This window comes from Schistocerca serialis, chromosome 1 (assembly GCF_023864345.2).
Source record: "Schistocerca serialis cubense isolate TAMUIC-IGC-003099 chromosome 1, iqSchSeri2.2, whole genome shotgun sequence".
Lineage (NCBI taxonomy): Eukaryota > Metazoa > Arthropoda > Insecta > Orthoptera > Acrididae > Schistocerca > Schistocerca serialis.
Window position 1 is genome coordinate 841,302,565 of NC_064638.1, and position 25,016 is coordinate 841,327,580.

The window sequence follows — 25,016 nt, forward strand, 5'->3', positions numbered from 1 at the left end:
GAATGCAGAAGACTAGGGAATTTAATAAATAGAAAAGTTATGAAAGCAAAAGAAAGTTTTTTTTTAAGGAGATGCGTAGAACGTTGGAAGAAAATATGCTAAATTGAAGAACTGATATAGGCTAAAGAACAGCAAATAAATGCTTTTTGTCGAAGATGTGGTGAAGAGATGGAAAAAATACATTGAGGAATTGTATGACGGAACAGCTTTATCGGGGTAGTAATAAGAAAATAAGAGGAAGTAGATGAAGATGACAAAAGAGACGAATTTCTGCAAGAAGAATTTGAGAAAGCTCTTAAAGCAATGGGTACTGATAACATTCCTGCAGAACTGATCAAGAATGTTGGTAACAAAATTCAGACGAATGGAGTAATTCAGCAGTGCTGCACAAAGGCTCTGTTACTTGGGTAGTGATTAAACAAGCCACGGTATCCTCAACAAGTTGGTTAAATGGTAACAAGCATAACGACATAAATGTCCTACTTGTTTGTGTTAAATCTGTATCAAATATTCACGGCATTACAATAATTATGTTAAATCTGTGTTACAGGAATTTATGCAGAGAGTGTAGAAGAAGAAAATTCTGTAATGGACGGAACTCTAATGTTTCCTTACTTTATTTTGCAATTAGAGTTAAACAGATGCACGAGTCGGTCGCGAATATCTGCTTCTCAAATGCTTAACGTGATGTTACGAAACAGACTTGGAGTCATGCGGAAGCATTATCTCCTAATATGAGAATCCACGCTATTTCCTTTTTGCATCTGATGGACATTGTTAACCTCTCTTGTTGACACCAGACAGATTTTCATCATGAAGAGCCAAGAACTTACGAGATTACACTATTAGTACTGGAAGTGAAAAAAATGGGATGAACACATAAAAGTATCATTATGGAAAGCGAATATAAGACTTAAATTTGGTCGGAGAATTCTGTGAGAGTATGGTACATCTGTAAAGAAACCGCATATGACACCGTCTGTAGAATTCTAGAATCCTTATTAAGTAGGCGTGACGGCAGACTTCTAAAGAATTGAGAAACGCGTTGAGACGCTGGTAATCAATCGATATTCCAGATACGAAAGTGTAACGTAAATTACGAGCGAACGTAAATGGAAATGTGAGTAAAGTCTTGTGAGTGATAGGCCAGTCAGTTGACTGAACAGACCGGAGCACACGATAAGACGCCAGAAGGAGAGGAGGCAAATCGTCGAGTTTCTATGACAAGAAAACGACGCTGCATAATGAAGATAAAACTTAAATTTTATTGATAAAGGGCGAGAAAGTCTACAGATTTATTTAAATGGTAGTCCTTGATGAAATCCTCGGTTGTTCCTGAAAAATCCTATTAGTTGAATCTAGATAAGTGGATTTCCAGGAATACTGTGCTCAAATTCTGTTGCTTCCATTGCACATCGTCGGCAGAGGTGATAAAAATGAAGCTACAGGGTTAGCGTGAGTGGCTGATATGGATTATGAACAATACGTCGATAATGCTGGCACGAGATGCCCTCTGGCGTGCATTGTACACTGGCTTGGAGAGTGCATAGGTGCCTGTAGCCGACCCTACATCCTTGGCGTCGCAAAATACACAACTGTACGGTATTAGTGCTAGGATTACGACAGTGTATCTGTCTCTCAATAGTTGTTTGCGAAACATGTGGATAATGCAAAGAGCATCTGGAAGTTTAGTGGGCAACAAATATTGTTCTTAGACTTACAAGAGCTTTCATTTATGCTGTGCAATTTTCAATACATACTGTATAAATTTCTGGTATTGTGAAGTTCTCTACTCGCTCGAATGAATAGCCTTATGTTACGTAGCAGCAGTTAGTGTGAGTGTGATATTTGTACTATAGAATCTCTACTATAAGCGGTAAGAGTAGGTTCGCCAGAGTACATTTCACTTTGCAATAAAGAAATCTCTGTGTTAATAATAAATATTTTCATTACACGAAATCTCTCTGCAGCTGTTGTCATTAGTAGTTAAAGACAATTTACTGGGTAGGAGTTAATTACCTGATCCATACCTACAATCTAATAATGAACCTTGATCTCATTTTCGTGTACAGGGTGATTCCGTAATGATGTTCCAAACTGTCAGGGACGATGGAGAACTATCAGTTTGAGGAACCCTGATCCGGAAACGACCGAGTCGGAAGTTGTAAGCAACAACCTTCCTGATACCTCCGATAGTAGACCTCTTCTACCTCAAGCTCACTGCTTTCCATATTTTGGGAGGAAGTAGTATGGATCAAAACAAGGAAAACTGTCAAGTAAATGTGGGCTCTAATGTGCATACCTTAAGAGCTACGAGCACTTTTTTCAGTGAAGAGATGTTTTTTTCAGTAGCAAAAGTGAACAAATGGTCGTGTGCCCTAAGGTACGCACTTTAGAGCCCATGTTTACCCTTCATTTTTTTTTGTGTTGAACTATACCACATCTTTCCAAAACCTGGAAAGCAAAGCTTGCAGTAGAAGAGATCAAATGTCAGAGGTATCAGAACGGTTTTCGCTTATACTCTCCGACTCTGCCGTTTCCGCACCAGAGCTGCTTACCTCGAATTGATACATTACCCTTCTCCTCCATCCCTGAAAGTTTGTCACATCACTATTGAATCACCGTCACTGTATTTACAGTTTGATGCCAGATGTTCGCAGGAAAGTGCCGCGACACGCTTCAGAAGTGTCGCACTGTTAGAGCAATGAGGAGGCCTGGTGGACCAACCCTGTGAATGGGCAGCGTACCACGACAGGTCCTTGCGTCGGTGTCCAGCACGAAGTCGTCGCTGCAGACGCACAGGAAGCTGCCCGGCGTGTTGACGCAGTCCATGTTGCAGCCGCCGTTCCTCTCCGTGCACTCGTTCACGTCTTCACACACAGTCCGGTTCCTGGTCAGTAGAATGGCCACGTGTTACACAAAAATAAAAAAACAGTGTATCTACGTTAACTATCGAAAGACACTGAAAGATCTGCTCGAAATAGTGTGCCGTCCACTGGAGAATAATCATCTGCTATCGGGACACGTTTGGTGCCAGTTAGTATCACCGTTTGATCTTTCGCGACAGTAATAGCTGTCGTGATCTTTACACAGAAAACACAACTACGGCAATAAGGTGGTGCTGGTAAAACGAATGGAACTAACATTTCTGCACCCGCAAAAGAGGACAGCTAGCAGCATCTGCCAGCGTTAGAAACGATGCTAATTGATGGAAGAGTCACAAAAGTACACATATAGAACCATTACTCCCCTTAAAATCGACTAATCTGATGAAATGTAAGATTTCAGTCGTTGACAACGTACATTTAACATTGTGTTAGTGTGTGTTCTCCTGCGCTTATAAAACATTACTATGACCTAAAATTGTGTGCAAATTGAATGATTCTCTCCACATCGCACAGACCACCGGGCAAACTTTACATAAAACGTGTGAGAAACGCTGCTCCTCGAGTTCATAGTTATCGTTGTGTTCTACGAGGGTTACCCAGAAAGTAATGCACCGCTTTTCTTTTCTTCAACAACTATATATTGAACATAAGGAGAAATACACACACGAGAGAACACTGTTTTATCTACACATCTTATTTTTCCACGTAAGATCCATCCCGTTCTATGGTCTTCCTCCAGCGCGAAACAAGGGCGTGTATGCTCCGTCGGTACCAACCCTTGTCCTGGTGGCGGAGCCAGTGCTTGACTGTGTGAATCACCTCCTCATCGTCCTCAAGATGTCTTCCACGAATGGCAGCATTTAATGACCCAAACAAGTGGAAGCTCGCTGCAACATGTCAGGTATGACAGCCGTGGACGGTCTCCCCGGCCGGCCGGAGTGGCCCAGCGGCTCTAGGCGCTACAGTCTGGAGCCGCGCGACCGTTGCGGTCGCAGGTTCGAATCCTGCCGCGGGCATGGATGTGTGTGATGTCTTCGGTTAGTTAGGTTTAAGTAGTTCTAAGTTCTAGGGGACTGATGACGTTAGCAGTTAAGTCTCATAGTGCTCAGAGCCATTCGAACAAGTTAGTCTCCCCGAGCCCTGCAAATAGTGGAGCTCCGCCGAACCGCCTACAGATGACCTCAACCTCCGTGCCAAGCGACTGACTGTACTTCTGTCGACAGCAGATGCTCCATAGACTTTGCACAAGCGTTTGTGAATATTCCCCACGTTTCTTCCTCCACAGTGAGAAATTCAGTGATGGCGTGTTGCTTGTAACGTATATCACCTACAGACGCCACTTTGAAACTGTCCTGCAGCTACGCTATCTATCAAAAGTGACGGAAACTTGGCGCGCTCACTCAGTAGACTTCAAATAATATATGAGTAAAGTGTCGCATTCGCTGCATTACTTTGTGGGCAGCCCTCGTATGTCTGTCAAAACAAAACAGAAAATAATTTAGAGAGGAATCGCGGACTCTATGACGACGATCCGTTAGCGATGAAACAAGGCACTGCTCGCAAATATATGGAATACGTGTCAAATAAAATAGCTTCACGTTGACTACTGCACATCCTCCCCCCTTTTTTCCCATCTCATCTGTCCAGGTCCCCCCCCCCCCCCCCCCAAATCTGCCCATGGCTGTGGTGCGTCATCTTCGTGCCGACGTTTTAATGCAGTGTTTCCGGTGATTGTTAAGTGTTCTGCGTCTTTTACGAAGTGTTGCGAACGGACATCATACTGTCGCTGGGTGTAATTTTTATATCTGTCGCGAACACAAATGAGACTGTTGCAATGTTTTTTAATTATGTTTTAACTTTCCACAATTTTCCGCCGTTTTGCAATTTACGTCACCGTTTTATCGCCTGCTTTTATTGTTTCTTATCTTTCAATTCCATTCGTTTTAGCAACGCTTCCTTATTGCCTTAGTTTTGTTTTCTGTATCAAGAATGTGACAGCTATTACTGTCGCGAAAGGCTGAAGAGCCTGCTGCCAGCCGGCCCACTTGGGGGAGAATCGAAATTCAATACAGGAAAAAAAAAACTACTGCAGTGCGCACTTTTGACACTAAATTACAGATGCAACCTGTATAAAAACAACGTCTGTGATGTCCGATCAGATCATTCACTTAACGCAAAGACATGGCAGACCCGCATGAAAAAATCAAGGAAGAAGGGCAGAATAATATTTACTTGCCAAACCATCTGAGTGACCACTGCAGTTCGAGGCTGACCATCACATGTTACTGTATAATATAGCGACAGGACAAGACAGCAAACGGACTGTGAGAATGCAAATACGATACACATGATGACTCAAAAGTACGTTGACATTTGAAAATGCATTAATTCACGGAACAATGCGGGTAGAGAGGTAAAAATTGATTACATTCCTGAAATAACATGGGGCTTCAATGAAACCGAAAACTAGTGCAAAACAGAGTGCCAGCAGATGGCTCTGAACAGCAACACGCCAGTGACGTCGCGTGAGAGTCGTGTGTAAAAGGAACTGTAGTGAGACAGGGAGTCACGTCATCCCTAACCCGGCAGGATCTAAAGCGTACATCGTTTGGTGAGGATTGGGTGCTGAGCCGCCACGTCCCTCACGCTAGGCCTTCCTAGCCCCCACACCTCAATCCGTGTTGTTAGTGTTATTTTTGGTTGTGAGATTACCTGAAGTTGCAAGTCTACTGCGATCGTCAGACCACATTAGGGATTCTAAAAGACAGCATCCGATGACAGTTTCTCACCATACCTACTGATCTGCTGTCTCTTAACTACAGCTAATGTTGATCATTTTCTATATAGAACACTGTCTTCGCTAAAAATCAATTGCTATGCTAATTATTGCTTTTGTATCATATGAAATGCATCTGTTGGTCACTTCCTGCACTATTTTTTGGTTTCAATAAAACTCCATGTCCTTTCTACCACGTGTCAAATTTTACCTCTCTACCTACAGTATTACGTCGAAGTACTGAATTTTCAAATGTTAATGGACTTTTGGATCACCCTGTGTAAAAAAAGGTTTCAGTGCTGCGCTATAAAAATGCAGTGATGGGGATCCGTGAGGTTGAAGCCTCCCAAACGACTTCATTTGTGAAATATTTGAAAGTTGTACTAGTTAAGGTACTGAGTTGCAGATAGAAATAGTTACCGTCGTAGCAAACGTAAAACGTTCAAATAGTTCAGTCGCTCAGAGAGGCAGCGCAAAGCAGTGGCGGTCGTGGGTAATCATTATAACAGTAAATCTGGCAAAATATCATTATTAACTATGGGCTGCTTAATATGGAAAATGTGCTCTTGCAGGAGACGTCCACTGTTTGACCCACAGTACACGCGGATACATTAACGCAGTCATCTGTCAAGTGTAACGAGCCCATCAACTGGATCACTGACGGTTAGGAAACAAATTTGTGGTCTGACAAATCATTTAAGTATGTGAACGAGGGTGCTTGTGTTTGGAGATATTCACTGCAATACTGTGGATCAATTGCGGCCGGTAGTACAGTTCGGAAAGCCCGTTTGAGTGTATTTTTATAAGAAATTTAGCCCCGCCATATTCCCTTAAACACAAAAATGGTTCAAATGGCTCTGAGTACTATGGGACTTAACTGCTAAGGTCATCAGTCCCCTAGAACTTAGACTTCTTAAACCTAACTAACCTAAGGACATCACACACATCCATGCCCGAGGCAGGATTCGAACCTACGACCGTAGCGGTCGCGCGGTTCCAGACTCTAGCGCCTAGAACCGCTCGGCCACTCCGCCCGGCCCTTAAACACATTTTGTACTCAGAACCACAACGTTCTTTTTTTCCATTTCGGTGCACTTAACCAGTTATCTGCTATTTGCGAAATAGTGACGACATCTCTCAGGGTGTTCAAACAACTTGGCATTGCGTAACCGTACAACTCAACGATACTTCGAAGGACAAAGTGGATTTTCAGGGTGTTTGACCCTTCAGAGTCAGCGAGTATATAACTGATCACTCGATTTATTTCCCACATGTCCATCGATAATGAAGGCTGCGATGTAGAGGATGAATGCTGTACCATAGGTTCACTGTCGCTACACATAATGCCACCACAACATTGAAGCGCCGCGACATAAAGTAGGGGGACAGGTGACAATAATTTCGTATACTTCCCTTATACGTTTACCAAACCCAGTATGAATCTACTGATTAAAATCTGTCGAGTAATGGCAACTTATCTGACAAAAGACGAGAATCTAAAATACAAAAGCATTTGATACGAGGGGCGTTCAATAAATATTGCAAAGTATTTTTTTTTCTTGCCCAGTTTCGGTCGCAGGTTCGAACCCTGCCTCGGGCATGGATGTGTGTGATGTCCATAGGTTAGCTAAGTTTAAGTAGTTCTAAGTTCTAGGGGACTGATGACCTCATATGTTAAGTCCCATAGAGCTCAGAGCCATTTGAACCATCTTTTTTAATGACTCGTTTAGGTGTTCGTACGTGCGTATAGTTGTTTATCCCTTATATTATCCATTTATTGAGGATTTCATGCCCTCGTTTTCATACATATTCTTTTGATCCTTGCAGTTTACACCAGATGATACAACTTATTTTATCATAAATTGGTCATGTCAGCAATAAAAATATTGTTGATTCAGCAACTGATGTGTTGTTCCTACAGTTAACAATTGTACAATAAGAACTCATTGTTACATTAAATTAATTACGAGACTACCTTCGTCGTTACACATTCAATGGTTACATCAAACAAATTAGATGACTGTGATTTGTCATCTGAAAGGATCTGAATGATTACAACATTTATTTTAGCATGGAATTTAAAATTAAGTGAATGAAAATAAATGGACTGCTACGCTACAAGTTGTTATCTGTAAGATATACACCTTATGAAGAGCACAGACCAAAACGAAAAGTAATTGTTAGCGCGAGTGGAAACTGTCTAAGATGTTACGTGTCGCCAGTCGTACCAGGAGAAAAAGAAGCCTTCACACTCTGTTACTTTAATAAGTACTCTGAGGACAAGAGTTTTAGTTTCCATTTCCGGTGACTTTCTCATTGTTTACTATTTTCTTCAACGACTTTAGAAACTCCAATTCACAAAGAGTATTGAAATTCGTTCTTCGAAACAGGCCAATCTGTAACGCTTACGCCATACGCCATACGCCAATACCAGAGGCATCACAGAAATGTGTCCGTATGCATGAAATGATTTATCATTTTGTTCTTAATCTCTACTGCCTGGGGGTCATTTCGAATGGATCACTATTGTCCAGTGCACCCGTACCCTGGTGTTTTATGCTGTTATATTGTATGTTACTGATTCGTGATATGATCTATCCCGATGGGTGGGATAAAGTAATACTCATTTATTTTTCAATTTGGTTCATGATATTCACAAAATTTGACCAACATTTTCACATTTGTAAAACCATGATTATTCACCTATTTGATAATCATTTATCGTGTTAAGTAGATTTCCGCTACAAACATTATCTACGAGTCGAGCACGGTCCACATAGTAGCTTACACTTTTCATAGGTATACTGATTCATTTAGAGCTACTTATAAGTTCTCGTTTGAATACTAAACATCAGGGACTGTCAAAAAATCTTAACTTTTGAAATGTTGCCCTAGATATTTCACTGGAATCACTGGCTTCTCTATGTGGTATAGTATTACGTGTGGTTGTTCGTCTATTTTTTTTATAGGCCAGTACAAATTTTTATTTAGCTAAAGGCACATAAACTTTTGGAATGACACTATGTAGTGGCAGTGACCCACTGTTTTAAACGAAAAAAGTATTATCCACATTTAAGTCGATGTTATGGAATCAGAGAGCTGCATTTCAACACCACAACATTTCTGGCATGGAAAAATACTTTTCTCAGTGAATGAAAGCCAAAAAATGTAATAGTGCAACACGAAATATATTTCAGTAGCAAGGAAGATTTGCCAGAAATACAGATATTCGTTGACTCACCTAGCACTAGGTCTGAAGCCCTTGGGGCAGACGCAGTGGAAGGAACCCGGAGAATTCACACACAAGTAGCTGCACCCACCGTTGTTGATCTCGCACTCGTCCACGTCTGAAACAACAGTCACATACGGCATAACTTTTCTAATAGCGTATCGTCCAGTCCAGCAACAAAACAAATGTGTATTACTTAGTCATATCGATTGAAAATGAACTTAGAAGATCAAAGAGAAAAGACGCATTGCAAGATGCCAAGGAGTGCGAGTCTGACCAACACAGGCGTCTCCACGTTGCCGGAAGCCGGTCTTGCAAGCACAGGTGAAGGACCCCAGAGTGTTGACGCACAGCTGCTGGCACCCGTGATTCGAGGACAGGCACTCATCCACATCTTCGCAAGTGCGACCGTCAGACCTGCGAGTGATAAAAAGAAGATTGTTTCAATCTTCCAACGTTGTCCTTTGTCTAAATTATGAAACATTTCAGACTAAAGGCATTGCTATACCTGATGAAGATCAAAACAAAAATGAGGAAACGAATCAAAAATCGTGTAATGAGATACTAGGAAACACTGAAAATTAGTAGAATGTAGTGCAGTCAGTGTCTCCTTTCTTTAAAGGAGAAGCCCACACACGAATAGAATATTTTCCCTAAGTTTGCCACAACAGATGTGATGTGTTATAGACATTGGTGAGGACTTCCCACCTAGATGAAAAGTCACAAAGACCTCATGCATTGTATTGTATTGTATGTATTGTATGTTAACCGGGTACCTAGAAACGACGGAGAGGCTGCGTCCCCGCCGGAGCCGCAGTGGTCCACAACCCGACGACGACTACCACAGTCCACTTCAGACCTCCGCCTCCCCACACCGAACCCAGCGTTATTGCGCGGTTCGGCCCCCGGTGGACCCCCCCAGGGAACGTCTCAAACCAGAGGAGTGTAATCCCTATGTTTGCGTGGTAGAGTAACGGTGGTGTACGCGTACGTCGAGAACTTCGTTTGCGCATCAATCGCCGACATAGTGTAGGTGAGGCGGAATAAGGGGAACCAGCCCGCATTCGCTGAGACAGATGGAAAACCCCCTAAAAACCATCCACAGACTGGCCGGCTCACCGGACCTCGACACAGGTCCGCCGGGCGGATTCGTGCCGGGGACCAGGCGCTCCTTCTCACTCCGGAAAGCCGTGCGTTAGAGCGCTCGGCTAAACGGGGGGGCACCTCCTGCATTACTAGCCAGCGAAAAACTACACTGCCGGGAAAGAAATTACTACACCTGAAGAGACAACTCAATTTCGACCCGATGACGGCATATGCCACCTGGGGGATAGTACATTTACTGATAATGGTTTCAACGTCGTCCGCCAACAGACAGCGTAGTGGTATAGCTACCAGGGAGCCATCGTTGTCTACCTTTTAACAGGAAATGTTCTCAGCCAGAAAGTTCGGTGTGGTGTAAACGTGAGCGGCAACCAGGAAACCACACCACGGAGAAGCACTCGTGCCTCCTACAGCCAAATGAGCCCGACTGAAAGGGGTCATACTGTGGTCTTCCGAGTGGCGGAATGGCCATTTGGAGGAATTCCTGCCCAAGTTGGACGTGCCGTGTCAGCTGTGCAATGATGCTGGTATCAGTGGTCACGTGAACATTCTCGCACCCGTTGATAATCTTCTGGACGTCCACGCAGCCTAAGTCGCCCGTCAGGATAATCGTATTACACTACTAGCCATTAAAATTGCTTCACCACGAAGATGACGTGGTACAGACGTGAAATTAAACCGACAGGAAGAAGATGCTGTGACATGCAAATGATTAGCTTTTCAGAGCATTCACACAAGGTTGGCGCCGGTGGCGACACCTACAACGTGCTGACATTAGGAAAGTTTCCAACCGATTTCTCATACACAAACAGCAGTTGACCGGCGTTGCCTGGTGAAACGTTGTGATGCCTCGTGTAAGGAGGAGAAATGAGTACCATCACGTTTCCGACTTTGATAAAGGTCGGATTGTAGCCTATCGCGTTTGCGGTTTATCGTATCGCGACATTGCTGCTCGTGTTGGTCGAGATCCAATGACCGTTAGCAGAATATGGAATCGGTGGGTTCAGGAGGGTAATACGGAACGCCGTGCTGGATCCCTACGGCCTCGTATCACTAGCAGTCGACATGACAGGCATCTTATCCGCTTGGCTATAACGAATCGTGCAGCCACGTCTCGATCCCTGGGTCAACAGATGGGGACGTTTGCAAGACAACAACAATCTGCACGAACAGTTCGACGACGTTTGCAGCAGAATGGACTATCAGCTCGGAGACCAAGGCTGCGGTTACCCTTGACGCTGCATCACAGACAGGAGCGTCTGCAATGGTGTACTCAACGACGAACCTGGGTGCACGAATGGCAAAACGTCATTTTTTCGGATGAATCCAGGTTCTGTTTACAGCATCATGATGGTCGCATCCGTGTTTGGCGACATCGCGGTGATCGCACATTGGAAGCGTGTATTCGTCATCGCCATACTGGCGTATCACCCGGCGTGATGGTATGGGGTACCATTGGTTACACGTCTCGGTCACCTATTGTCCACACTGACGGCACTTTGAACGGTGGACGTTACATTTCAGATGTGTTACGGCCCGTGGCTCTACCCTCCAATCGATCCCTGCAAAACCCTACATTTCAGCAGGATAATGCACGACCGCATGTTGCAGGTCCTGTACGGGCGGTTCTGGATGCAGAAAATGTTCGACTTCTGCCCTGGCCAGCACATTCTCCAGATCTCTAACCAATTGAAAATTTCTCGTCAATGGTGGCCGAGCAACTGGCTCGTCACAATACGCCAGTCACTACTCTTGATGAACTGTGGTATCGTGTTGAAGCTGCACACGTCATCCAAGCTCTGTTTGATTCAATGCCCGGGGGTATCAAGGCCGTTATTACGGCCAGAGGTGGTTGTTCTGGGTACTGGTTTCTTAGGATCTATGCAGCCAAATTGCATGAAAATGTAATCACATCCTAGTTCTAGTATAATATATTTGTGCAATGAATACCCGTTTATTATCCGCATTTCTTCTTGGTGTAGCAATTTTAATGGCCAGTAGTGTATTAAGGGCAGCAGTGGCAGACCGTACAGCTACCACAGCACAGGTAAGAGGACTTGTGAGCCTAAACGTGTTATTAGCAGGGGGACTACAGGCACGCACATCTCTAGCCCGTCTTCCACTCACGCCATACGCCTCGACTGGTGACGTAGGAGGATCGTTTGAAAGATTGAATGGAGCGCTGTGGTATTCGGCGATGAAAGCAGATCCCGCCTGCACGCAATTGATGGGCGTTTGCGCATACGACTTCGACCTAGTGAGCATTGTCTCGTAGAATGCACTGATCGAACACCCACTGGCCCCACTCCAGGCTTTATGGTCTGGGGTGCGATAAACTACAACTCTCTTTCACGTTTGGTATTCCTGCAGGGAGCGCTATCTTGCACTCGGTATGTGCAGAATGTTGTTAGACGCATACGTTTGCACTTCTTTCCACAAGAAGCTGTTGTGCTATTCCAAAAGTGTAATGCTCGCCCACACAATTCACGTGAAACTCAACGTGCTGTACAAGAGGTGCAAGCAACTTCCCTGGCCAGCACCATCTCCGGATTTGTCTCCAATTGAGGACCTGTGGGATATGATGGAACGAGAAGTGACTCGTGCGACTCATCAGCCAAGAAGTTTTACAAAACTACGGGAAGAGGGAGAAAAGGCGTGGCTCAATATAACCCACAACTGTACTCGCCATCTGTAAAATCGTCTGGCTGCCAGATTCAGCGCCTACATAGCTGACCGTGGAGGCTTCTCCAAGCACTAACATTGATGTTTCAGCATGGGTCGATATCTGGAATTTCAGAGCTGTTTGTGCAACTGATCTGTAAATGTAATCATTTCAAGTCTTCCATATGCCCTGTTACAATAATAAACCTTGAGTGAATCTTCTAAAGGGGTATACTGTTTTCTCCCGGCAGTGTATATGCCTATGTCGGAGCGTGTAGTGTCAGAAGTTTGAACGTGGTAGGGGAAGGAAGAAAATCTGAGAAGGGAAATCCAAAGGCTCAGTCTAGATACAGTAGTTGTCAGTGAAGTGAAATGGAAAGAAGAAAAGGATTTTTTGTCAGACGAATATAGGGTAATATTAACAGCAGAAAAAAATTATATAACGGGAGTAGGATTCGTTATGAATAAGAAGACAGGGCACACAGTGAGTTACTGTGAACAGTTAAGTGATAGGGTTGTTCTTAACAGAATCTACAGCAAACCAACACCGACAACGATAGATCAGGTATACATGCCAACGACGCAAGCTGGCGATGAAGAGATAGAGGAAGTATATGAGGACACTGAATGGGTAATACCGTACGTAAAGGGAGTTGAAAATCTAATAGTCATGGAGGACTGGAATTCGATGGTAGGGAAGGAGTAGAAGAAGAAGTTGGAGAATAATATGGGCTTAGGACAAGGAATGAGGGAGAAGGACTGATTGAGTTCTGTAAAAAATTTCAGCTAGTAATAGTGAACACACTGTTCAAGAATCACCAGAGGAGGAGGTACACTTCGAAAAGACTGGGTGATACTGGAAGATTTCAGTTAGATTACGTAATAATCAGACAGAGATTTGGAAAACAGTTATTGAATTGTAAGATGTACCCAGGAGCAGATATAGATTCGGATCACAATGTAGTAGTGATGAAAAGTGGGTTGAAGTTCGAGAGATTAGTCAGCAAGAATTAATACACAAAGAAGAGGGATACGGAAATATTAAGGAATGATGAGATACGCCTGAAGTTCTCTAAGACTGTAGATACAGCAATAAGGAATAGCTAAGTAGGCAGTACAGTTGAAGACGAATTGACATCTCTAAAAAGGGCAGTCACTGAAGTTGGAAAAAGAAACATAAATACAAAGACGGCGATTGCGCAGATACCATGCATAACAGAAAAATACATCAATTCGTCGATAAAAGTACAAAAATGTTCAGGGAAATTCAGGAATACAGAAATACATGTCGCTGGGGAGTTAAATAAATAGGAAGTGCCAGAAAGCTAAGAAGAAATGATTGCATGAAAAATGTGAAGAAATCGTAAAAGAGATGATTGTCGGAAAGCCTGACTCAGTATATCAGAAAGTCAAAACAACCTTCGGTGAAATTAAAAGCAAAGGTAGTAACATTAAGAGTGCAATGGAAATTCCACTGCCGGCCGAAGTGGCCGAGCGGTTCTAGGCGCTGCAGTCTGGAACCGCGCGACCGCTACGGTCGCAGGTTCGAATCCTGCCTCGGGTATGGATTTGTGTGATGTCCTTAGGTTAGTTAGGTTTAAGTAGTTCTAAGTTCTAGGGGACTTATGACTTCAGCGGTAGAGTCCCATAGTGCTCAGGGCCATTTGAACAATTTTTGAAATTCCACTGTTAAATGCAGAGGAAAGAGCACGTATGTGGAAACAATAGGTTGAAGGCCTCTATGAGGAGGAAGATTTGTCTAATATAATATAAAAGAAACAGGAGTCCATTTAGAAGAGATAGGGGATCCAGTATTAAAATCAGAATTTAAGAGAGATTTGGAGGATTTAAGATCAAATAAGGCAGAAGGGATAGATAATGTTCCATCATAATTTCTAAAATCATAGGGCGAAGTGGCTACATAACTACTACTCAGGTTGGTGTTTTAGAATGTACGAATGTGTCTGGTGACATACCATCTGACTGTCCGAAGAATATCATCGAAGACTGAAAGAGCTTACAAGTGCGAGAATTATCGGACAGTTAGCTTAACAGCTCGTGGATCCAAGTTGCTGACAAGAATAATATACAAAAGAATGGAGGAAAATTGTGGATGTGTTGGAGGACGATAAGTTTGGCTTAGGAAAGAAAGAGGAACTAGAGAGGCAATTCTGACGTTGCCGTTGATAATGCAAGCAAGACTAAAGAAAAATCTAGACACGTTCATAGGATCTGTAGCCTGGAAAAAGCGTTCGACAGTGTAGAATGGTGCAAGATGTTCGAAATTCTGAGAAAAATTGTAGTAAGCATTAAGAAGACGGGACATTAAGGAGACGGGTAATACACAATATGTAAATGAGCCAAGCGAGTGGACTACCAGGAACGAAGTGCTCTGATTAAAAAGGATGTAAGACAGCCGATGAAGACTTTCGCCCCTACTTTCCATCTGAACATCTGAGAAGCAATAATGGAAATAAAAGAAAGGTTCAAAAGTGGAATTAAAATTCAATGTGAAAGGGTATCGATGATACGATTCGCTGATGACACGGTTATACTAACTGAAAGAGAAGATGATCTGCTGAAGGGAATAAACAGTCTAATGAATGCACAATATGGATTGAGAGCAAATGGAAGGAAGACAGAAGTAATGAGAACTAGCAGAAATGAGAACAGCGAGAAACTTATCATCAGGATTGATGGTCACAAAGGAGATGTAGTTAAGGAATTCTACGACCTAGGCAGCAAAATAATTAATGACGGACGGAGCAAGGAGGACATCAAAAGCAGATTAGCACTGCCAAAAAGGGCATTTCTGACCATGAGAAGTCTACTAGTATCAAACATAGGCCTTAATTTGAAGAAGAAATTCCTGAGACAGTGCGTTTGGAGCACATCGTTGTAAGGTAGTGAAACACGGACTGTGGGAAAACCGTATAACAAGAGAATCGAAGCATTTGAGATGTGCTGCTACAGATGAAAGTTGAAAATTAGGTGGACTGATACGGTCGGAATATATAGGAGTTTCTGTGCAGAATTGGGGAGGACAGGAATACGTGGAGAACACTGACAAGGAGAAGCGACAAGATGATAGGGCATCTATTAAGACATCAGGGAATGACTTCCATGGTGATAGAGGGAGCTGTAGAGAACAAAATGCCGGCCGCTGGTGGCCGAGCGGTTCTAGGCGCTTCAGTCTGGAACCGCGCGACCGCTACGGTCGCAGGTTCGAATCCTGTCTCGGGCATGGATGTGTGTGATGTCCTTAGGTTAGTTAGGTTTAAGTAGTTCTAAGTTCTAGGGGACTGATGACCTGAGATGTTAAGTCCCATAGTGCTCAGAGCCAGCCAGCCAGCAGAGGACAAAATCTGTAGCGAAATACAGAGATTGGAATACATCCAGCAAACAATTGAGGACGTAGGTTGCACGTGATACTCTGAGATGAAGAGATTTATACAGGAGAGGAATTGGTTGTGGGCCGCATCAAAACAGTCAGACGAATGATGACTGCGAGAGGAAGGATCGTCGAATACGATCTAATTCAGATACTAGGGTGGAAGCATATTAGAAATGGCTAATTTTGTAAACTATTTGCCTGACGGCGTTGTTAAAGTACACTGAGCGTGGTAAACTAGCATTATTCAAAACTGGCGCCAAGGTAACTGTGGTGCTCCACGGGCCATCGATGAGAGGGGTCAGCGATGGCAGCGGAGATGTGTACAGGAGAATAGACGTGTGATTCATACGACGTCAGAAACTGGCCGCCCAGTTAAACAAAGGGGCTGTCAACAGTGTCCCCTCAATGACCGTTCAGAGAATACCGCTGCGCATGGGTTCAAACGGCTCTAAGCACTATGGCACTTAACATATGAGGTCATTAGTCCCCTAGAACTTCGAACTACGTAAACCTAACTAACCTTAGGACATCACACACATCCATGCCCGAGGCAGGATTCGAACCTGCGACCGTTGCAGCAGCGCGGTTCCGGACTGAAGCGCCGAGAACCACTCGGTCATAGCGGCCGCGCTGCGCATAGGCCTCCGCAGATGCCACCTGTTTCATGCACCCTTACTGACTGTTGTTCATCGACGACGAAGGCTGGAATTTGGATGTCAGTACGGCAAGTGGGTGTCCAGTGAACGGCGATAGTCGGCCTTAACAGATTAATCACGTTTTATGCTCCATCCGACAGGGGCAAACACCATGCAACAATCGTCGGAAGCGTTCAGGCCGGAGGAGGGACCGTTATGTTCTAGAAAATGTTTTTGTGGATTTTCCTAGGTGATATCGTCATTCTATAAGCAACACTGGGTGAACACATGTATGCATCTTTCGTTGGAGCTCGCGTCCACCCCTACATGCAGTTTGTTTTTTCCTCAGCATGACACTGTCTACCATCGGAACAATGCAACTTGTCGCACAGCATGCAATGTATGTGAATGGTACGAAGAACACCAGCATAAGTTTACTGCACTCACCCATCTGCCAAATTTCCAAAATTTACACCCAGTTGAGAATCTGAAGGACCAACTCTATCGAGCTGTTCGCGCCATGAATTCTCAACCGACAAATTTAGATTAGCTAGCCACGGCACTGGATTCAGCATGGCTCCATATCCCTGTTAGTATCTTGTAGAATGTCATTGACTCTTTTCCTGAATGTCTGTGCCGCAAAAGGCACGTGCAGTCTATTGACTGGTGATCAAATTGATGTAACTGGACATTAATTTAACTGCAGAGAGTATCATTAGAGAAAATTGTTGTCCATCTGATGAAAGAGGTGAACAACAGAATAATGGTGCACAAGTTTCAGATCTAAGAATAGAGTGAAAAAGTAGTAAACTGATGTTTTGAGTCTGATCTACATCTATCTCTACACGACTCCTCTGCAATCCACCACTATGTGCCTGCCAGAGGGTTCATCGAACCACCTTCAAGCAATTTCTCTAACATTCCACTCTCAAGTAGTGCACGGGATCTCCGTCAATCCGATCTGATGCAGATCCCACATCGTGCAGCAACACTCCAGAAGAGGACGGATAAGCGTAGTGTAGGTGGTCTCATTAGTAGTCCTGCTGCATTTCCTAAGGATTAGGCCAATAAATTGCAGTCTTTGTTTCGCTTTGCCTCAACATTAAGCATGTGACAGTTCCAATTTAATTGTAATTATGGAGAATATGATTGTGGAGAACAGGCACATTCAGATATGTAAAAGGAAGACATCAAATGCTTTTGCGTTTATCAGAATTTTTTTATGCCAGACAAAATGATAATTATTCAAATCAAATGTGTGTGAAATCTTATGGGACTTAACTGCTAAGGTTATCAGTCCCTAAGCTTACACACTACTTAACCTAAATTATCCTAAGGTCAAACACACACTTCCATGCCCGAGCGAGGGCTCGAACCTCCGCCGGGATCAGTGATAATTATTGCTAAGTGTCACTCTGACGTCGTATGAATCTGAATATGGTGTGCCATTTTAAGAAAACGAAGAGATGAATTAAACAATTAGATATTTCGGAGGTATTTGGTGACATGTTAGTCATGGTGGGAAATGCCTGACTGCAAAACCCAAATTTCAGATGAATCTGCCTCTTAATGTGTGGGGTGTATGTATTCAGGTGGTGGAGGACAGTATGAAGCTTTCATGTGTTCTGGCACAGTCTGCATTTTTGCCAGAATGATTTATTGCCTAGTCCTGCCTTCTCCCCCTCCCTTTCCCCTCCACCTCTCTAGGCAAATTACGTTACACATAAATGACAGAAAATACAAAATGTGATATGGACTGTTGTCTTATTGGCAGTGGTAATGGATGCAGCCTGCATAGTTGCCAGATTTCACCAGAATACTGACCAGTACTAATTCACAATTAAGGATGGCGATTCAGATTGCATAGACATGAGATTACAAATCAAGATGCCAGAACTAACGCATATGTCCTCAAGGCCTAAGGGTCATGATGATAGCAGTCCAAAACACCGTATTGAAAACTTGAGCTTAGTAATTACACTAACTGGTTCCCAAAAGATCAAAATGGCACAATTCAGGATTGTGGAATTATGATGTCACAATCCAGGAAGTACGTCCTGTTACACGCCTGCACCTGGCACCATGAATTATTTTTAGTAGATGTCACAATAGCGGCAAGATGTGCAGAACACCTGTGGGATACTGAGGGTGATTCATTATTGCACAGTGGTAGATAGCAGGTCTAGTTCACTCCTATGTGTGAAAGACATTTTAAAACAAAGTACACTCTTGCTGTGTGCAAGATACATTGTGGGGGCGCTGAAGCTCATTTTTTAAAGAAAGCACTATCTTGCTACATAGAATTCCATTATTCAGAAATCTGTCTCCATCTCATACTATCACTGACTATGCAGTCCACTATTACAAGAAGAAAGTAAAAAAATAAAACTACATACAAAGCTCACAGCCATGGGAGATTTGCTATCACGCTCCATAAACGCAACACATACATACATGGCACGTAGGTTGGTTGCGAGAAAACTGCAAGTATGAGCTTTTTTCCATATTTCACCGTTAACTCCGTATAAATATCTACTACAAATTTCAAAATTTCGCATGTTGATGTGCCCTGTGAGAAAGAAGAAAGGATACACCATGAAGGAAGCACCCGAATGGGACGAAAATCGGTGGTTGTGATGTACGTGTACAGACAAGCAAAGATTACAATTTCAGAACAATTGGTTAATTTATTCAAGAGGAAGAGCTTCACATATTGGGAAAGTTAATAACACGTTGGTAACCCTCTGGCACTTATGAAAACAACTTTTGGTTTGTCAGTGACTGATAGATTTGTGGGATATCAACCTGAGGGATACTGTGACAAATTATGTCCAATTGACGTGTTAGATCATAAAATCCCGACTGGGGGGGAGTGCCCTGCCCGTTATGCTCCAAACGTTCTAAACTGGGGCAAGTTCCAGCGAACTTGCTGGCCAAGGTAGGATTGGAAAGCATGATGACAAGCAGTAGAAACACACTCTGTGTTTGGGCTCAAATGTAGGTCCAGGATGTCTTGCCGTGGAAAAGCAACGAAACAAGGTGCAGATTTTCATCCATGTACCGCCGTGCTGCAAGGGTGCTGCGGATGAAACCAAGGGGTCCTGCTAAGAGATGAAATAGTATCCCAGACCATCACACCCGGCTGTCAAGCTGTATGGCGGGCGACTGTCAGGTTGGTATCCCCACGCCTTCGCTGGTCGTCTGAATTTATTTCGCAATGGGACTCATCAAAGAAGATAATTCTACTCCAGTCAATGAGATTCCAGGCCGAAGACATGTCTGTAGCAGCCCCAAAGTGTGGTGGAATACCAGACTAACTGCTGCCCGCCATACAGCTGGGCAGACAGGAGTGATGGTCTGAGGTGCTTGTTCTTGTCATTGATGGTCGATTTTGGTTGTAATCCGCGGCACCGTTACAGCACAGCGGTACGTCGACTATATTTTACGCCCCGTTTTGCTGCCCTTCATGGAAAGCCATGCTGGGCTTACACTACTGCAAGATAATGCCCGGTCACACAAGGTGAGCGTTTCTACACCTCATCTTCGTGCTTGAAAAACCCTACCTTGCCCAACAAGATCACCGCACTCTCCCCAGTTGAGAATGTTCGGAGAGTAATGGACAGATATATCCATACCTACGACACTAGAGAGAAAAATGGCCTCTATTCCGCTCTATTAAAGCTGTCAATGGCTCAGAAAGAAGTTCAGTAGGCAGCAACACAATTTTTTTTTTTTTATTATTTGCCCGAAAACATTAAACGTCCGACAGGTAGCGAACTACTCCTTCTATTCCATTGATGAATTTCTACTTACAAGCTAGTAGCCAGAAAAAAACACTGTAGCAGCATGAGTACGACTAAACAATATATTCATTGATGTTAACACTAACCATGCGTACATATCCTGTAAACTGACTCGTTATGCATCACATCGATAAAAGAAATGTAGAAATGGTCCATGGAACATATAACTAACTAACTCTGAACGCCGGCCGAAGTGGCCGTGCGGTTAAAGGCGCTTCAGTCTGGAACCGCAAGACCGCTACGGTCGCAGGTTCGAATCCTGCCTCGGGCATGGATGTTCGTGATGTCCTTAGGTTAGTTAGGTTTAACTAGTTCTAAGTTCTAGGGGACTAATGACCTCAGCAGTTGAGTCCCATAGTGCTCAGAGCCATTTTTTTTAACTCTGAACGGCCACTATCAAGACGTCACACCAGTATATCCGTCCTTGTCGGATATGTTGATTAAAATTTCATTCTTATGCGAGCTTATTTGCAGTACTCAGATACGCCATTTCTGGAGATCAAGAAGGGTGTGACTGCATGACGGTTGCTAGGTGCGTCAAACGTTACTCGAATTTTTTAGGTGGGGGCAGCAGCACAGCATGCGTAGAGATCGTGCACGTGGCGGCTGCAGCTTCTTTCGGAGAAAGGTCGAAGCTTTGAGGGACATCATGCCGAAAGAACTCATAGATAATTGGCTGTAATGTTATGACAGCAGGGGGAATAGCGACGATATGGACCCAGCATAACAGTGCGATAAGAGGAGTGGACACGGAAAGTTCCGAAGGCACTACATAGCGTGAAGTTCGTAGAGTCACTCGACTGGCCAAGACGAATAGACGGATCAAAACAACTAAAATTCGGACCGTCGTGAAAATATCACCGGAAGCTAGGTTGAGATTCCGAGTTGCTAACCATTGTTTACTGCTGACACCACGCCACAAACAACAGAGACAATCGTGATGTAGACCCAGAGCTGATTTGGTCATCAAGTGGCATTCTATGGTCTTCAGCGCCGAGTCTCGCTTCTTTTTGTGGCGGTCAGATCGATGCCATCTTGTGCGTTGAATATCTGGTGAAAGGTCATAAGATGTATCGATTGTTGAGACCCTTAGCTTTCCAACAGGAATCATAGTGTAGCGAGTTGTGGAATATGACAACAGGAATGATTTGACTATTGTTGAAAGGATGCTGAATGCTCGCCAGAACGTGGCAGGGATGGTAAACCCTATTGTAATTCCCAGGATGATAAGAGTATCAAATGACACCACAGACACTTTGAGGATTGCGTGGATTCTTAACTGGCTTGGCCAGTCTCCTTGTTTGTCACAGGTAAAGAGTGTCGGGGATGCGATGGAAGGACATATTTTCATACTGGCCGCCAGTCATCAATCTTCATGAACTGACGCACCACATGTTTCAGAAAAGGCAATAATTTATTCAGGATTCCATATGCAAGCAGTTTACTGTGTCGATCTGGGGTCAGTGAAATGATTGCGCTTCTAGTCTCGTTTCATTGACACATTAACGCGAAACTACCATGTCATATCCAAAGAAAAACGCATTTTATATATGGATGTATCGACATGACCCACTAGAGGCTCTTTGGTTGCGGCGGCCAATCAATTTGCAACAAATGTTCGCTTTTGCTGCAGTTTTGTGATTCTCATACTCTTGTTTTCGTCTTGGTTCTGGCAGGATGATATGGTCGTCTGTTGCCAGTCGCTGTGCTGAGTTCACTCTATGTTGCTGAAAGTCGGTTGGTGAGGTCGTTACTTGCTTTAGTATCGCCCTGCAAGCATAGTCGGCTGCACTTATGCAGCTCGAAATTATTTTCCGATGTCGCAGTTACTTACGGTAAATCTACAATTTCTATAACTTTTCTTTGGCACTCAACTGGAAACGAAACTTAACTCTTTTGAATGGGTTTGAGTCATGTGCTTACCTGGAACTGGATATCTATGCTTTCTATCGGCATCCATGTTCATACTGGTTACTAAACCCACTCTCATTCGGTAACAAATCAGTCAGACCTTCAGACAGCCTTATTTATTTATTCTGTAAAGTGATCTATTTTTATTTTTTTCAGTTTAGTTTGTATTTCGTTGTTTCTCAATGATCTTAAATGTAATTCTGCTTACGCTGTAAAAGGAGTAAACTATTGGTCAACCTAATATCCATATAACTGTTTTTCCGACACTTCCTACGTTTCAATCAACCAAATGCTCATGTAGGATCACATACGTAACAGGCCATATCGTGAGCCCATACCCTGTTTAGCTCGACTGCCACTCGCAAATATTTTGCACATTCCCCGTCACTACGAGTATTGTTATTCAGGGTTTTAAGGGTAAAAGAGCAGATATTTTTATTAGCGACAGAGGAAAGTGTACTGAACAACATTACATTAATATTTACTTCATCTGCAGACAAATTTAGTGTTACGGTTCAACGGGGACAAACTGCTGAGGTCATCGGTCCCTGTACTTACTCACTACTTAATCTAACTTAAACTACCTTACGCTAAGGGCAACAGACGCACCCCTGCCCAAGGGAGGACTCGAACCTCTGACGGGGGGAGACGCGCGAACCGTGACAAGGCGCCCTGACCGAGCGGCTAGGCCAAGGGGCTGCAGACTATTAATTACAGCTATTAGGAGTAGTGTCTTTTTAGGTTGGTTAGTACCTCCAAGTACATGTGACAAGACTAAGCCGTTAACGGTTAATTCGCCCTGGAATCAGGTCAGGTGTTGAAGCGTGGAGGCGTGGATGCAGAACATTTAGTCTATACTGACAAGCGTAGTCCACTTAGTGGCACAGTTACGACCGTGTAGAATACATAAGGTAGTAATTTATGTGACGAGTTTGCGGGAAGAGTGCTAGACGCAGACAAAAAACAACTAACGCACTGAAGTGGGTACATTAAGGTACCAATGATGACAATATTTGCACTTACACCTCTAACAGCCTGTATATACGTGACTTCCCACGTTTTCAGGTAGCAATCATACAGGAGACTGATGTAAAATGAAGCACCTGACCCAGCACTCCCTACAGTCCACCTCGCATCAAATGCGCTTGAACAAGATCGTTTTGTATTAAACGATTATAAGTGGTATACGTAAGTAATTTTCAGAGTTCCCAGAATAAAATTTTCACTCTGCAGCGGAGTGTGCGCTGATATGAAACTTCCTGGCAGATTAAAACTGTGTGCCGGACCGAGACTCGAACTCGGGACCTTTGCCTTTCGCGGGCAAGTGCTCTACCAACTGAGCTACCAACCACGAGTCACGCCCCGTCCTCACAGCTTTACTTCTGCCAGAACATCGTCTCCTATCTTGGATGGGGCGTGAGTCGTGCTTGGGTAGCTCAGATGGTAGAGCACTTGCCCGCGAAAGGCAAAGATCCCGAGTTCGAGTCTCGGTCTGGCACGCAGTTTTAATCCGCCAGGAAGTTTCATATCAACGCACACTCCGCTACAGAGTGAAAATCTCATTCTGGAAATATTCCCCAGGCTGTGGCTAAGCCATGTCTCCGCAATATCCTTTCTTTCAGGAGTGCTAGTTCTGCAAGGTTCGGAGGAGAGCTTCTGTAAAGTTTGGAAGGTAGGAGACGAGATACTGGCAGAAGTAAAGCTGTGAGGACGGGGCGCGAGCCGTGCTTGAGTAGCTCAGATGGTAGAGCACTTGCCCGGGAAAGGCAAAGGTCCCGGGTTCGAGTCTCAGTCTGGCACACAATTCTCAGAGTTGTTATAAAGTATACAGACTGTCCAAACATGCGCATGGTGCGGACCATTTCCTATAAGATAATCTTCCATAACACTACTTGCACATCCCTATCTGATTTATTTTTTTATAGGACGAAATAATCATTGTCACTATCAATCATTTGCTCCCGTCTGTTTTCCGTTGCGCTTGTAAGGGTTACCTATTGTCGTCACATAAATAACAGACCGATGCATATTTACGTGGGCTTGCAGGGAAATGGCTGTAAACAACTTGAAAATGATACTAGTTTAGGCTGCTAAGTTTGAGATTTCTGAAGACAACAGTTGGCTTTTAACATCTCATTCTTATGTTCGTTTTCGAGGTTAGGTAAGAATGAAATGTAATTTTCTTTATGTAATAAACGATTGTGATGATCTTTCCACACGGCGCGATTGGTATGAGGTGGTGTTTTATGGTGTAACACTTTCCATTTCTGTCACTATACGAAATATTAATTGCACAAGTAACACAGTAGACCTTGCTTGCAAAACAGCGGACACATGCAATACGTAACTTAATGTAAGTTGTTCGAATACTTGCCGCCTTGCCCATTCCATATAATAATTGAACGGATCCAAGTATCTACCTTCATTTATTTACTTTCTGCGTATGTAAAATACTAAAAAATGAAAGCAGTAGACGATCGTGAGACTATTTTGTGTCATTGCTCTTACTGCTATTTGTGAGCATCTTGATGTTCGTGGATTCGGTGACCCGGGCTCTTGGGGACAACGTGTTGTCGTGGTATACTTTGTTGGCCAAAATCAAGATCTGTACTGGT

At 43.6% G+C, this 25,016-nt stretch overlaps 1 protein-coding gene across 1 annotated transcript in view; it reads right to left on the minus strand.

Annotated features, from left to right (window-relative positions):
* LOC126439053 (fibrillin-2-like) overlaps positions 1 to 25,016 on the minus strand; it is a 194,513-nt gene that overhangs the window by 67,024 nt on the left and 102,473 nt on the right. The window contains exons 10-12 of the mRNA XM_050090553.1: positions 9,171 to 9,310; positions 8,906 to 9,011; positions 2,748 to 2,890 (exon numbers count right to left, since the gene is read on the minus strand). Of these exons, the coding sequence (XP_049946510.1) occupies positions 2,748 to 2,890; positions 8,906 to 9,011; positions 9,171 to 9,310 (389 nt within the window). The remainder of the gene's footprint in view (positions 1 to 2,747; positions 2,891 to 8,905; positions 9,012 to 9,170; positions 9,311 to 25,016) is intronic.